The following is a 16,949-nucleotide window of genomic DNA, read 5'->3' on the forward strand; positions in this document are numbered from 1 at the left end:
TATATATATTCTAAGGTTGCAACTCCATTTACTGTGTTAAAGGGTCAAAAATGAAGTCATATCAGTGAGATTCTTTCTTACAGAAATACTTTTGGAGGAATACTCTAGTAATCTACATATAAGCAAGGTGAAGTTTTATGACAGAGTATGTTTTTATACGGTCTTCATAAATTTAATAGTTTTCCAATTTATGTGTGAATATATTCTACATATAGATACATGAAAATAGCATTTCTAGCTACTCCACCTCATGAGCACTTGTAAACAACGAGGTTATCCTTCCTGTGTGCTGGCGTCCACTCCATTATCTGGCAACAAGACAAAACAGATAACCAGCAGAGCATTTTCATCATGCTGTCATTTTGTTGTGTTTCCCACTTTGTTTTTCTGTTTGCTGTGCTCCTGTACTCTAAGGCAGAAATGAAATTATGCTAAGACCAGGGAAAGGAGTCCTGCCCAAGTGCACAGGGTGTACATAGCATGGGCTTGCTTGCAGAGAGCCCACACGCTTGGCAAGTTTGGCAAGTGATGGATATGAGCCAGAAAGGGTGAACAGGCTTTGAATGCTTGGGGTCAAACCAGTTGCAGAACCTGCCCTGCTTTGAAACAGAATATATTCTATTTTTTATGTGGCTGTGCAGGGAAAAGAAAGATCCTCTTAGACGTCACCATCTGTCCCGTAGAAAAACCTACAGTGACAGGAATTAATGTCTGAAACACCATCTGAAACTTGAAAAGGGTTAGATTCAAGTAATCAGTTTTGGACAGTCTTTGCAATATTCAATTATTTTGCTAGTCCCTCTCTCCTGCCTCTATGCTATGTCAAATAACTGTTGCTGCCCGGAACTGATTAAGGGGATGAATAGAGCCAATGGATCAAAAGACAAATTTTGTATTCCAATGTGATTTCTGTTTTGACTTAGATCTTCCACCACCTTCAACAAGAGAGAGACCTCCTGGGTGTAAAACAGTGTTTGTTGGAGGATTACCAGAAAACGCAACAGAGGAAATTATTCAGGAAGTCTTTGAGCAGTGTGGAGATATAACAGCAATTCGGAAAAGCAAGAAGAATTTTTGTCACATTCGTTTTGCAGAGGAGTTCATGGTTGATAAAGCCATTTACCTTTCTGGTACTTCACATTCTTTAATGGATTTTCCTTGCTTCTCATTTGTATTTTGTGATGCTAATGCTTGCTTATTTTCTTAGCTTTTATCTCAGCAAGCCTTTCTTGAACTCAGTGGCTGTAGCTTGGAGTGGCAAGGGGCAATTCTGTTAGTTCTCTGTGTCTGCCAAGACTTGTGCATGGTTTTGTATGTTGCTTACCCAGGAGCAATTTCCTGCCATCCCACCACAATGCAGCAGACCCTGAAATTCACTACAGAACAATCTTATTTTCGATTTACACAGGTTTATATAGTTTTGCTCACAGGTTGTGGAAAGACGAAGGCACCAGGCCAGGAACTCTGCTGTTTTCCAGTGCCAATTTCTCTGATGGGCTGGCAATTTCATTGGCATATTTTTATAGATTTGCAGTGCAGCCTGAATAAAGTCTGTCTTTATGCATGCATGTATTCAGCTACCGTATGGGTTAGATTCTGAGCCCCATCTGTAGGCTACGTCTGTTGCCTCCCAGGACAATGAGTGCTACAGAAACTTGCATGTAAAATTTCAGAATCTCTTTATTTTCCAACAAAGGAAAAGAAAAAAAAACCCCAAATCCCAAACCCACTAACTCACAGAGGGGAAAAAAGAAAGAAAAAAAAAGATGAAAAGCAACTTTGCTTTCACATATCAGGCTTCCATGGCTGTCAGTGTCCTCTTGAGGTTATGGTCTCTGTCATTTGAGGATTAGCTTCCTAACCGAGCACTTTTTAACCTTGCTGAGTTAGAACCCATGCCCTGTATGTATTTGTCTACACTCTACAGGATGGTTTATCTTTCTGTGTCCCAAAGAGACTGGCAAGTGTTGTTTTGCCCCACAAATGTAGTGTAATACTTTCAACCCATATGCAAGGTAATCTTAAATAAACCAGGTCCAGGAACTGCTTCTTGGCCAAGATGAGCTGACACAGACTGGCTCACATCCACCCATCCTGTGTAGGATGGCCTCAAAATGACCCACTGGGACCATCCAAATTTGAGCCTGGGAAGCAGCTAATGACCTTGGATACCTTGTTTGAGCTCCCACCCTGACCATCTTCTGCATAGTAATAAGGACTTAACCTCAACATTCTGTAGGTCCATAGGAAGCTCACACAGCTAGAAACAAGTCCTCTCAAAACACCATCATCTTAAAATGAAAGAATGAAAGAAAAGAAACCACCTGGACATTTGAAATATGTCATCAGGAGAAACCTGACTCCTTTGTTTCACAGACATTTTTGTTAGGGTTTGTGGGTTGTTGGGGTTTTTTTCTAACTTGGCTGCTTGATTTAAATATCTATTTGAAGAGCTACAGAAAATAATAACTTTTATGGGATCTATATAAAGATTTCTTTGAAATATTGCTATATTTTCATGTTTCTTTCAGATCTTCATTACACCCTGATCTTTTTTCTTCCTTTCTTTTTTTTTTATATTTTAAATTCATTTCTTCTTCCCTCCTTATCCTCTCTTCCTGATTTCCGTCCCTCTTGTTTATTTGTTTATTTACAGTACTTCCAAAATACTGTAGTTCCTTGCAACAGACTACAGGCATCACAAGCAGTAGCGCATTTCCCAGCTTCCAGCTTCTGTCTAGGGGGCCCCATCTCCACAATTAACAGAGCAGGGGAGAGGCACACCAGATTGAGTAGGAGCTGGTATTGCTGTATTATGATAATGAGCAAAGAAAAGCTCAGAAATGTACAGGCTGCCACCCTGGGCCAGAGCCAATGTCCCTCTAGCTCAGTTTCCTGCTTCTCAGCAGTTGGTTGCGTCCTTTGCTTCACTACAAGTTTTATTTTAATTTCTTTTGCCTTAAATCCTGAAGGACCAGATTTGATGATCAGAGGTAGGAAATTCCCTGTACTGCTATGTATCCTTATTCATAACACACTAGAGTGTGCGTTCGGAGTAAGGGAAATGAGTCGAAATAGAGGTGGAAGATTCCCTTCCTCATTCTTTGTAATTCTGAATTTTCTGCAAGTTTTTTTCCAAGTTCCTGATCCATCCTTCCTTCTTCTGTTTCCTTTTGTCACAGTTGCACTGCTGTCTTCACTTCTTCTTAAGTCTGCTCTGCAGCATCACTCCCCATCTGTCTTTCCCTCCACACCTTTTCATTCTTCCAAAACGTCACATCTAGTGTCTCTGACCATATAGGGCAAGAACCAGTGGAACTGACAGGGAGGAGGAAGAAATGCAGGGGCACTCTGTAGCCAAGTTTCACTTCTTTTTACCTAGGCCATTAAATTCTGCAAGTGAAACAGGAAACACTAACTGTCCTCCACCACCTCAGACAGGGAGGTCTGACACTAGGCAATGGCATCTTTTCTTTGTGCTGAAATATTGGGGGATTTTAACCAGTCTGTTCTCAAACATAATGTATTCTGAAATGGTGGGAATAAAGCATATTGTTAAGGCATTTTATTTTCCTTGTAAGAAACAAAAGAGACGTACAGATAGAATTTGTGATTAATACAGTATGTGTGTTATATTATGGGAAAGTCATGCCTTTGATATCTGTGATATAATGATAATTTTGTCCACCCAATCAGTTTTATCTGTCTACCCCATCTAATCTCATCAAGCTTTGCATTTATCTCATGCTTATCATCAGAATAGTGCAAGTGATTACAAAATCCATCAAGTAGTTTAATCACTGATTTTTTTTTCTTTGTATTCCCAAGTAAACATGTGTGAAAAGGGATACTGGGAGATGGGTAGCAGACTGACAAAAATGTTGAATTGAGGAAGGCTAGGTTTCATTTAGTCCTGAAAGTTGTATTTTGATCTCCTGAGGCAAAGAGTTTGGAAAATCATCGTACCAGCCCATGAGAAAGCTCTTTCCCAAAACTATATGCACTTTACTCTTGTGGCTGACAGTTAAGTTACTCCTGAAAATATTGATGGCATATTGAAAATATGGGACAAACAAGTGGCTTGAGAGAAACCTGTTGCACCCCAAAAGCCTGTGTATGCATTTTCCCTGTGCTGGTATTTTCCCCTGCAGGTTTTCTTTTAGTACCATGTACTCAATTTATTTTAAGTTCTCTCTGATCATCATTAACACTCTTATCTGAGAGCAGCTATTGGCCAGTTCCTAATATAGCAACACTCAAAGGTAAGTCAAGCCATGGAGTTTTCACTAGGCCTGTGATATCAAAATACTGTTTGATTTTCAGTTAGCACCTTCATTAATTTTTCCTGTTTCTGCTCATTTAAAGTGAGGATCTTGGCAAGTTCCCAAAGTCTTTTCCTCTGTCATTGTGTGTGAAACTGAAATTAAAAATGACAAGCCAGGCACAAAGTTAATGCTAGCTGCAGTCCTGAGTAAAAAGATGGAGGAAAAAATTCATTGCCCATGCATGAAGGAGAGGCATGGCAGGTGGTTGATCCTCTCATACATTCAAACAGTCTCAAACATGACTTAAGGAGACATGGTATTGAGAAAGAGTGGGCCTCCCAGCTGCTTTGTGGCTCAAAGTGTCCAGCACAGATGTGTACCTGAGGATCTCATATGAAAAATAGGACCTGCCAGTTGTGCACCCCTTGCTATGCAGTGTCTTTTTGGTTATGACCCCATCAAGGAGTCTGTGCTTCACTGGCCAGGCCATTGCTCCTGTCTGCCGAGCCTAATTTATGAGGCTGCAAGAAGCCATTCCAAAGGCATTTGTTGTTTTTGGTAAGGAAAAGATGCTAAGCCCTGAGCAATCTGATTGGACTTTGAAGCTAACCTTTCTCTGAGAGAGGCATTAGACTAAGTGACATCCAAGGTCCCTTATGACCCAGGTTATTCTAAGTTTCTGTGCTGGTGGAAACCACCTGTCTGGCTGACCACCTTCAGTCTTAAGAATTAAACGAGCAGTCAGATTTTTACAGTGTGAGTCATGGGCAATTTCAAAAATCTGTCATTTTAAAGACACTTAAACTGGTTACCTAAAGGGAACCATTTGCCCAGTGCTACACAGTGTACTGGGTTTTGAACTGCAATTTACCATTTGATTTTTGTTTTCCATTATTCCCTTTTCCTTAAAAATAAGAGCCACTTTAATAGAACTCAACTTTGCCAGCACACACACAACCTATAGATGCACAGTCCTTTTCATTAGTTCTTTACTGGGGGGGGCTTTTAAGTCCACAAGTTTTGCATTCTACAGCACTGTGCTTCTGTCTCTGCCCATGCTTAGTGTGGTCCTGCCAGTGGAGGCGAAAGACAGGAGGTAGGGAGGGAGGAAGAGTGATCATGTCTTCCTGGAAAGTACAGCCCAGCTGGGAGATCTAATTTTAGGTTCACAAGACCTGGCACCTTGGCAGTGTCCTCTACATTGCTGATAGTGCTGTTTTGGCACAGAGCAATCACTGTTTGAGGAATGCAGCTGGCGAGTCGAAGTGGCGGGGAGAGGGAGCCTAACATTGGTCATAGTTATCAGGGTGGCTGCACCACTGACCCCTTTTGGCTGACTCCTTTATGCCGACACCTCTGTGGATGCAGCCACATAATTATGCCTTCATTAGTTCAGGACCCAGCTCTGAAAGGTCACCCACACTCCTATTATATTGTAATAAATATGGTGTATCTGTAAGTCTTCCCTTCAACACCTCAGGACTACAACTACATATATGACCACAAAAAACCTTCTGGAGGATAGAGCGGTGGTTACTCCTCTGAGCTAGAGAAAGCAAAGCAAAGCAAAGGGGACTTGAAAATAATAAACAACCCCTTCTTTGCCTCTCTTGCGATATTCAGTTCTCCTTCACTCCAAGCTCCTGAACCTTGGAGACCAGATTTAATAGGTTTCATGGCAGTTTTGGATACCTTCTGGCTTTGAAGGACCTCTGAAACACTTAGCTGAAGTTTTTTATCTGAGTTTGGACTCCTTGCTGGACAATGAAAGTCATCTCTTCTTCACTGGCAGGCTACTTAGCTACTCCACAAAGTGTTTGAAAGAAAACTGTCAAATGAAAAGGCTCCCAGATTTTTTTTTTAAGGATCTCTACATACATGGATATTTAATGTCTTTGAAGCTTTGAATTTTGAAGTCTCTTCTATTCCTACAGCAGGATAATTTCCCAGCAGTAGAACAAACAGAGCATGCCTAAATACCCATTTTTGTAAAGATGCACCTGATCTACTACACAATTCTTAGCTTTGCTGTCCCTGGAAAGAGTTCAAAACTGAGTTTTAACTGGTGGTGAGGTGCTGAAGCTCTTCACACCACAGGCAAGTCACAAGACTGAAAGGTAGGCTCTCTTGGATTGCTGTTCAAAAGCAACAAACACCATTTTTCCTGCCATCTTGATCAGAAGTTTTCCCTCCCTGGAGTTATTATGCAGTGCTTGTAGTAGCGTGCATTTCTCAAGAGCCTCCTATGTGCCAGCTCAGCACAGAGTTCATCTCTGCAGCATCCTGTCATTTGAGAAGTCTCTGCTGGGCTGTTCTTCTGAGTCCACCTCAACGGCTTGGCATGGAGAAATTACAGCTAGCCCTGTGCAGACTGATTAATTTTACCTGCATATGAAGACTCTGTTTGCAGCTTTCTGCATAGTATTTTCTCACACTTTCTCTGAAGTGGCATTTTTAAAGTTAGACAAACAGGTCTGTGCATGTCTTTTAGCCTTGGAAATAAAACTTGAAAAAAGATAAGTACCTAAGTATGGTCACAAAAAAAAAGCCCCGTTTGTAGCTTTGACATGATTTGATTGTCCTCTGTCAGCAGTTAAGGTTTTTAGTTCAGAGCAGGGCCCCTTTGTACTGTTGTGTAGCTCCTGACTTTATGTCTTTGCAGTCTGCTAACTTTAGCGTATCATACATTGACCAAATTATGAATATGCAGAATATCACTAAAGATGAGGCACAATGAGTTTCATTATTCGCTCTGAAAGGGGTCTTGCAAATGTCTAATATGTCTGTCCATACTTTAAAGAATGACAAACTCACTTAATTTGTAGTTGGTTTATGTTTGCTACTAGATTATTTCCACTGGGGAATTGAAAAATGGTGTTTGCAGTTGTAAAGTCTCAAAATTAGAGATCTAGCATCAGTGTAGTTATGAAACCACATTCTTCTTGGCACAGAAATTTATGTAGCATAATTTTTACATTCACCTGTAGTGATGGTTTTTGTGAAAGTCAGCCTTCCTCCATACTTCCAGTTCCTTTGGCAGGCTGGAGAAAAGCACTAAACTGTACGCGATCTTTTACAGGATCAGGAGAAGAAGGAGTCCACATTCAGACCACATTTTGTTTACCTAACCTTTGAACTTTTAAATATTTGGAGCATCAAATAGAAAAATTATATCTTTTGAGAGATTTCTAAACAGGAATGTAGATTCTGTACCTTTGGGTTGACTTTCCAGTTCATCTGCTATGTTGATAGGTGGTGCAAAAAATTGCAAAGGAAAATAAGTGGATGAATGTTTATCTTCCTGTAAAAACAGGATGATCAATAAACCCTACATGGATATGTGGGAATCTGTTAATGTATGTTTTTCCTTAGCTGCCTTGAAGAGGGGAAAAAAAAAGGAAATTCAAGCAAATAAATACTGCAACAGTTAGTTCTGCTTGTTGATTTCAGGTTACCGCATGAGATTAGGATCTAGCACAGACAAAAAGGATTCAGGTCGCCTTCATGTTGATTTTGCTCAGGCAAGAGATGACTTTTATGAATGGGAATGCAAACAGAGAATGCTGGCCAGAGAAGAACGCCACAGACGCAAAATGGAAGAAGACAGACTGCGCCCTCCTTCACCTCCAGCAATAATGCATTATTCTGAACACGAAGCTGCTTTGCTGGCTGAAAAATTGAAAGGTAAGCAGCATTTGATACTTTTCAGTTCATTATTCCTTAAAAGCAGGAGCCATCCTGAAGTCAGCACAAGGGAGCTGGTTTCTCTCCAGTGTATCTCATTACTTGCCCTGTTAGCTCTCCCCCACTGAAATGTCTTTCTCTGGCATTTCTATGCCAGTGGTAATGATACTCACCCACATGCTAGAAATGTGTGGTGTCTGTCCATCTACCTGTCCTTAAACAGCTAAAATGCATCCTTCGTAATACTACAGTGGAGTTTTGTTCAGTTCTGTTGCTGTCATCATCTACCTTGTAAATACTCTAATAAAAAGACAACCTGTTGCGAGCATCCTTCTTTCATAATAAAGGCCAGATTCTTAAAATGTTTTTAGTCTTTGACTGATAGGTTACAATATCACGTGTGTGACTGTCCCTGGCATTTAAGTCACCCTCATGTGCTGTGTTTTAACGTCCCTCTCAGATGCAGCAGTACAGCTTATCTCCATTCTTTCATTCCCTCTTTAGGGTTAGAATTCTTTGTGCAAGATAGCATCATGTTTTGGTTTGTGTTTGCTTCCTTGTTTGGTTTTTTCTAGGTACATTTACTGAGTTAACATTTTTCAAGGGTGCACTTTGAGGATTCATCTTAAATAATATAAAAAGTAAGAAACTAAGAAACAAAGTAATTCACAGTAAAGAAATTTTTAAAAATATCAAGGAAAGAACTCTTCATACTGTTGAGAGTTGTATTTGTTTTCATTAAGTGTTTAGCAATTGTGTTTGGCATTCTTTCCCCCATGGTGGCCAAGCACGTTACTTCACTGTGTGCCAGGTCACAAGAAACTGTGATTCTTGCCACTGTTTCAGAATTATCTAGATTAGATTTAGGCTATCTAGCTGTCATCACACTGATCTCTGTCCTAACTATGAAACATGTTTGGGAAGCCAAAGAAGGATAGTGCTAAGTGTTGCATCCTTGGAGCATGGAGCAGAGATGCACCCTACTGTCTCTTTGAGTACTGCATTGGTTGCTGTTGTTGCTGCTACCTCCTCGGTCTGTTATTTGTTTGACTGACTGTCATTCTCACCAAATACACTCCTCTATTAAATAATTCATTAAGTAACTGGTAGATTGGTAACATAGCACAGATGGATTGATAGGCCAGGAGAGAAGGAGGAAAGGCGCCCTAATGTAAGAATTTTTAATTCTTACCTAGCTTCCAGTCCAGTTTTAGATCCCTCTGTTTTCAGCTGAATATTTTAGGAATTAATCTTTTGTAGGGAAGTTTTTCTTTGTGTAGTAAGGCCTACAGGTTTCCTGAACTAAGTCAGAAAATGCAAGAAGTCTGGACAATTTCTTCCATATGGCTAGTCATGGCTTGGGGCAACTGAATATGTTTTTTTGCAAGATTTTTAAGATGTCTATATTTAGAAGGGTTTTTCTTTTTATTCTGTGAAGTTTCCATAGTTAATTAAAATCTATTCCAAGCATTTATATCTTTGGTTCTCCCAAGGGAAATTTGGTCAGAGCTTGACATGTATTCAGAAGTTTAATATAGAAATATTTTGAGCATGAATAGACCAACACCATGTAAATGACTATTTATCTGGAAATTAACTTTCAGAAAAATGCAGAATTAATTTCTGAAATAAAAAAATTATGAAAACAAAATGGCAAAAGAACATATTGCAATTTTAAAAGATTTGCTAATTAGCAGTTGCCTCTTAGCAAGATTAATGGCACCATCTCTGGATCTGTACAGATAGTTGGGGATGGAGAATGCAAAAAGCCCCTTTTCACTGGGCATGAGTTGTCTCCTATCCTAGGTGTTATGGAAAGCAGGAGTGGGGTTCAGTTGTTATACAGGTCTGCTTTCCATTTCCTATTGCATCATAGCCAGCATCTATAAGATAGTGAAGTTGAACATTACGACATCCATTGGGCAACATGGATTCACTACATGAACTCGTTTTGACATCCTAGGAAAAGAAGTAAAGCAGCACTAAAGAAAATTCTGTAACTCTGGCAAAGGACAATCCATATCATAGAATCATTAAGGTTGGAAAAGACCTCTAAGATCAAGTCCAACCATCATCATACATTCACAACTTAAATGTGGACTTCAGGGAAGACTGCAGAATATATAGGTATATGTACTCATACACACACAGATATGTAAAACTTGGAGTCAAAATATCAGGTCTCCATATATCACCAGATTTGCATTGCTGCAAGATCCTGGACAATTCATCCTAAAGTAAAGAAGGATCGGAATATATCTGAACTTGGCAGGATTTACCTTGAAAGACTGGGTTTTGAGCAGATGCTTTGCAGTTGTTATCTTAAGGAAAGTCATGACCTTGCTGTGGTACCCACTTCAAAAGACTATTGAGCTCTGTTGCCAGCTCATGAGGTAGAGCTGCAAGTGCCCAACACACCGGTTTCAACTCCTGCAGTGCCTCCAGAGGTTCACAAAGCAACTCTAGCTGAAAATCAAGCCAAAATAGCTAAACATCTCTCATCCCAAGATACTGCTTTGCAATCACAGATGTAGACAACTTGGTCTGAATTGACACAATTTTTGTTGTCAAAATAACCTTGAAAATTGCTGACAGCAAGGAAATTTGATGGTGAGCAGAGATGAAGTAGGCTAATCAGCCAGTTCCCTAATGTGGTCTAGGTATTTATTGAGTCTGTAACAGAGAGGGTAATATCTTTCTTCACCTTCTACAAACTGCAGCATAAGACTAAAAAATCATTGTTTTTGTGTACCAGACTGGGCTGGAAACTCTTGTCCCAGTGTTGTCAGAATATTCCTATTCCTCTCATGTGCTGAAGTCACCTGGTACGGCTGGAAACAAAAGTTCATTATAAAATTTCAGCCAGGTAGTCCCTACTGGTATGGAGCTTCATAGAACAAAAGAACCAGTTCCTCAGAATGCACTGCCTGGTGGCTGGGCCTGAGAACCAATTGCATATGAAGCAAAAGCATGAGGGTTTATGACATGCTCTCTATTCCCTGCTCCCTGTGGACTTCCCCAAATCCCTTCATATCTGCAAAGAACTTGTTTTGAAACCTTGATTCATGCAGAAATTAGGAAAACCCATCAAACTATGGACCAGTGCAATTTTTTACCACTTTCCGTTTCAGACTGTGGCAAACAGTGTTGTTTTATGTGTATCTCCCTTTCCCTTTCCTTTTTTCCTTTTAATTTGTTTGGGTTTTGGTTGGTTTTGGTTTGGGTTTTTTTAATCCAGTAAGGTCTTCTGGGTCCTGCAAATGAAGTTGTTCATAGCTTTCTCCTTTTTGGCAGTGTGGACTGTTTTTCTGGACCTTTCATGCTGTTAGCCAAGAATGTATTCAATTTTCTCTAAGTGCCTTTGGTGTTGTTCTCCCTATTCACCTGTTGTGCTTTGTTATTGCCACTTTTCACTACATGGTAGTGACATATTGCCAGTATCTTGGGTGTAGCTCCCATGGACCTGAGTCTGTAACTCTTAGAATATAGGCCTATGCTACTAACTCTCATTGATTAAACATTTTTTGAGCTGCTCTGCATTGATAATTTGCTAGTGGTGTTCTCTGCTGGTCACAGCCAGAGCCAAAAGGAGAAGAAGCCAAGTTGGTGATAGATCATAAAAGAGGAAGTTTTCTGCATTGGAAAGATGACTTCTCACAAAATATTTTATCTAAATTTGTTTCATGCACTCCTGTGGACTCCCATGAGAGAGTCCCACTTGTCATGACTCCAGCACATAGAAGGTAGAAGACATCTGAGCCTTGATTATCAGAATGAAATGAATTCCAGCATTCCAACTAGATGGGCAACATCACAAAGAACATGAGCTCCTTTTTATCTATGTTTCCTTGAGAAAATACCCCAATAAATTTCTGGTTATGAATTCTGGGACTCCAGGGTCTGTTAAAGTGAAGGGTAAATGTTATTTGTCTCCTTAAACAGCCTTTCGAACAGACCCTGAGTTCTTGTTTGGACAAAACCAGCAGAATATTGTGTCTTCTGCTATTACATTGCAAAAAAATGTGACCTTCTTTTCTTCTGGTTCATTGCAGAATTTGTGTGTGTCTTTGAGATTTTAATTCCTTGATGTTACATCAGATGCATTATTACAGCACAATGAAATCTGTCAGTAGATATTTAGGTACAAATTTGCATACTCTGATATCTGTTTTCCTGTGTGCTTTATAAAGGGCTGAGTAATGTGGTGCCCAGAACATCACACAACTGGAGATAGACTGAACCTTTTATCCTTAAGTGGAATGCTGCTCTGTCAGGTGCATTGGAACAAAACATTTTAATCTGTGTGCTTATGACATTTGCGTTTCAAAGCAGAATTTCAAACATTATGGTTTTCTTAATTCAAGCATATCTGTACCTAATGGTATCATCTTCAGAAATCACTTCTTGCAAATAAGCTCCTTTAAAATGCTACATCTGTCTTATTTGCTTTGGGTAGCTAATAGTTCCATCATCTAACAAAGACATCTTTTTATATCTGAGTATGTTTTTTAAATATTTTGAGCAAAAGAGACATAAATATCTGAAAGTTATATACAATACCCTGGAATTTACCTCCCTTTTAAATACAGTGTTTCTTTATGAGCACAGGGAAGTTATTCATGTGGTTTACCATTTTAAAAACTATAATTTGAAAAATTGAGACGCTGCTTCTTTGCCAGGCACTGTATTATCCCCTGAAGAGAGCACAGATTGGAAATTTAAATAAATAGATGGCAGTTACAGTAGAATGAGCTAACCAGGGATGCATCTTGCACAAGATTCAGGTAACATCAAGCCTGACAAGCTCAGCTCTTGCACATCATTTGAAATATAAACAACATTTAATTGCTTGGGAAATGGAATATTTCACTGAGAAGAAAACCACGCTGCTTTCATTATCACTCTAAGCTTGAGAGCCAGACTTGTGGAGCACTGCATAAACAGTGCAGATATCCAGAGAGGCAAGTCTCATGCAGAAAGGATCGAATTCAGTGCAGGGCTGCGTCAGAAGGGGAGGCAAAGTGAGATTTGCTGAACAAATCCAGGGAATGCCAGGTTTAATTGCTGCGGAAAGACTCCAGACCTTTTTTTAGCACAATCTTTTTTTATTAGTGGTATATCAGGACAGAGTCCTACAACAGACATGTTTCAATGCTTTAGCGTCAAATCTGTTCACTCACCCTTCCTGGTTTTAGATTATCATTTTCTCCTTCCTTCTTCCATATGCTGCTGACATCTGCTGTGACACAATACATCTGGCTCCAAGAACCTCACGCAGGGGCTGTGAGCAGGCACAGCACAAGGGTACTTTTGTCTGCTAGCAGAAGAGTGCAAGGTGGGTTCAGCTATCGTCAGCCTGGTAACCCAATTCCCTGGGCATCTCCCTGCCAAAGCTGAGGAGAAGTACACTCACTGTTAAGTGCATTACTGAAAGTGTCCTCCCTCACCTAAGCTGTATTGTATCCATGCAGATTTTAAGGGTTTAATATAAACCCACTGGATTAAATATACCACACTGCAAAATGACTCAGGTTAATTACTGTGAACTGGGACATGGCAGCTCACTGATCTGAAAGTTTGTGGTGTGATTTTGAGAAATAGGGAGGAAACTCAATATCCTCATAATTGCTTTTTATTGGAAATAGTGGCATCAGCAGGAGAAGATAATGGATTTCTGTGTCTCACATGAAACACCCACCCCTGGAAGAAACTGGTGTGATTTAATTAGAAAGAAGGAAAGAGTTTGATGATACAGAGGGGAGAGAGTATATTTTAATATATCAGTGAATGTATATGTGTATTTTTATCAAATCTAGTGTCAGCTCGTCATCTGTTACATAACTGGAAAAGTTTCTTGGTTATAGCATGCAGTAGGACTATTTAAGAAATAGTTAGGTGGGTATTAATCACTCTTTAACAGGACCCTTTAGCAGTGAGAATTTTTATTTCTCGATTCTCACTTATTATGCAATGCCACTGCGTTAAAAATGTTATTAATCCCAAAAGTACCAGACTGATGTGTGTGTTGAGTGGCACAATTATATAAGGGATTGAAGCAGGGAAAAAAAAGAAGGTGAGGGTAGTAGACTGAAGCGTTGTGTTTCTAGGTCAGTGGCAGGCACTCTGTACAAGAGAAGCTCTTAAGCCAAGAGAAAAATAGGTTGTCATTTTGGCACCAGAAGTGGTGTGAGCTGGGAAGCAAATTGTTCATGATGTACAGGGGAGCTGGGCTGAGTCTGCTGATGAGAGAGGTTAGTAAACCTTTTCCCTGACCTGATTCACCCACAGCAGTCACCTGCTGTGGTTTATTCTTTTTTGTATTGAATTCAGTCTTTGCAGTTTAGACAACTTAGCTATAGTGTAATAAATTATCAAATCAAAAGTCAGATTAACTATAACCCTGGACATACATCCTCCCCTGGCAGCAGCTATATGGAATAAAGAAGTTTCCTTCCTGAACTGACCTATGCCACCTTCCTGTAATAGCTGAATTGGGCCCAGTTTGCAAAACTGGAACTGGAATATGATCAGCTGAGCAGCTCCTGGCAGACCTGAGGACAGTGTAACCATTAGCAAAGGGTAGCGCTAAGCAAGTGGGGATGAGACAGGGAGTACATCTTCCCATGGCACTGCTACAGCTGACAGAGGACAGGCTGTCAATCAGAGGAAAAATAGATGGGACATATCCCACCACTCTTGTCACCTCTCTACATGCATTCTCAGTGCTCACAAGACTATCTTCAAGGCGTGTTTGTTAACCAGATTTCTGCTGGTGGGGGCGGAATTTAGCATAAAGGTATACCTACTCCTTCCCATCTTACAGAAGGGCCAGAGAAAATTAATGCAACCCAAAACATATGCAGACAGCACAGGAGCTTTCTGGGTGTAGTCATTAGGGTAAGGAGCAACAGCTCTATCTTTTCAGCATCTCCTTGCAAACCTGGGAGGTTATATTAGGGCAGCAAGATTAAGGACAACATAGTATGTACTGACTCTGGACAACACTATGGCCTATAGGACAATGTAGAAGGGTTGCTGTGATTTAGTCAGGCTCCAAGTGTTGTGAGAGTTATCTCAGATACCTTTCAAACATCTGAGAAAGCCCAAGGTTGAAAAGACAAGGCTAAAAGCAACTGTAGCCCAGTGTTTGAGGTTGTCCTAGCCAGAAGTCCAGCATGTGATGTTACTCTTGAAATACAGAAATATGAAGTTAGCTATATTTACAATATATCTATAAACATAAAAGTGCTAGTAATAAGAGTGTTTGAATGCCCAGCTTCAGAGTGATGGATTAGTCCATCTCCTTTCTAATGACTAACACACCATCACCCAAGTTGTGAAAGCACCTTATAAGAGATAAATAGTCACATTTCAGGTTACTCCAAGCTGAATTCTGCCCTGTGTTACACCAGGGAAACTCCATAAGCTGAAAATAAAACGTTTGTTTCCAACACCTTTTCCCAGCATACCATTTTGTAACAGTTCTTGCAGTAGCTCTTCCAAATAAATTTTTTTCCAGTTGAGGTTGCTTTGAGATAATCACATTACAAGCAGAAAAAATGCAACAATTATTCCTTTTTTTCATAGAAATATCCCTGTTAACAATTTCCCAGGCAGCTCCACGAATGCATTTTCTTTTCTTTATATTTCATTTCATCTAAGTTCTGAGTTAGTATTTAAATGTCAAATGTCTTTAGCTGATATAAGAGGAGTTTGAAATATCTTATCTCTAGAGCCCTGTGATTGAGTCTCGCAGCACCTGGAAATCTTTATCGACAGACACCCAGCAAGTCATCACAGCTTGTGTTATAACTGAACACCCAACACAGGTACACAAATGCTGGATAGGTGTTCTGTAACAAGTGTACTTATGTAATTGTTGGGATTGCTCTGACCAATTGTAGACATCTGTTGCAGAGGTGTCTATATATGATCAGGCCACCCCAGGCTCCCTTTAGAGCTGATTGAGAGAAGCAGGCACGTCTAGGTCACAGTTCAACATTAAATAGACAGCTAAAACAGGACTGAGAAAGCCTACCTTATTTGCTTAAAATATGCTGTAACTTGCAGGAGAAAAAAGCTTTAAGTGCAAGAAATAATTTGCCGCGTGCTCACTTTAAAAGAACAATTACATATGGGAACATGTCTTATATAAAGGAATTTATTTGAAGAGTGTGTTTTTAAACAGTGTATAATTATGTGCATCCTACCATGAGGGAATAATTTTGAACAGAATTAGGAGTTTTGTTTTATTTTTTTAATGAATGGCTGCAATCATAAGGCTGTTCATGCTCTGCTTAAATTAGACTCTGTTGTTGCATTTCTTCTACTATTTATCTACTAACTAAAAAGTAAATGAACAATCTGGTATAAAAATTTGATTTTCTAAGGGAACCTCCGATTGCTCAGAGTCACTGTATTCTGGATGAAGAAAATTAATTCATGGGGAGTTACCTTATGCCTGTCACTGACTAGTGAACTCAAAAATATAGAAGTTAGAAATGAAGGTAAAATAAGGAAATTTCAAAACTGTAGAGAAAAGATTTTATTAACTAATGTGCTCCTGTTGTGCATATATTACCCCCTAGCATTTTTTAATGTATCTTCTAATTATGTAATCAATGAAGATGCTGATGTTTACCAATGAAAGGATTTTTTCCTGCTAGTACAGAGCTGTGGATTAACTATAACAGTCCCACAGACCTCTGCAGCTCCCTGAAAGTATAGGATGTTGAAAATAGGTTTTCAGCATATCCTTTTAAATGGGTTGAATCTATGTGGCAGAAAGATGGCATGTTTACGAATATCCCTTACGGACACCTACTGTGCCTGATGAAAACAAAACAAAGGGAGGGGTGGTTTTATTTCATAGAGACTCTGTGGCAAAACAACACATAAATGTGTATCCGGGAGAGTTTAAGGCAAGAAAAAGGGAGAATATTTCTGTCCAACTGATTTTCCTCTTGCATGTCTGTGAAACATTTTTGCTTAGTTCTGCAC

General features: G+C 39.7%; 1 protein-coding gene across 1 annotated transcript in view; it reads left to right on the plus strand.

The window, feature by feature from the left end:
* Window positions 1–923: 923 nt before the first annotated feature.
* The window catches only part of ENOX1 (ecto-NOX disulfide-thiol exchanger 1), a gene marked incomplete at its 5' end in the record, with an annotated part of 98,956 nt that continues 82,930 nt past the window's right edge, over window positions 924–16,949 (plus strand). Inside the window, 2 exons of the mRNA XM_009070142.1 lie at window positions 924–1,130; window positions 7,716–7,949. Coding sequence (XP_009068390.1) covers window positions 924–1,130; window positions 7,716–7,949 — 441 coding nt within the window. The remainder of the gene's footprint in view (window positions 1,131–7,715; window positions 7,950–16,949) is intronic.

The sequence above is a fragment of the Acanthisitta chloris genome, unplaced genomic scaffold, assembly GCF_000695815.1.
Source record: "Acanthisitta chloris isolate BGI_N310 unplaced genomic scaffold, ASM69581v1 scaffold2600, whole genome shotgun sequence".
Classification (NCBI taxonomy): domain Eukaryota; kingdom Metazoa; phylum Chordata; class Aves; order Passeriformes; family Acanthisittidae; genus Acanthisitta; species Acanthisitta chloris.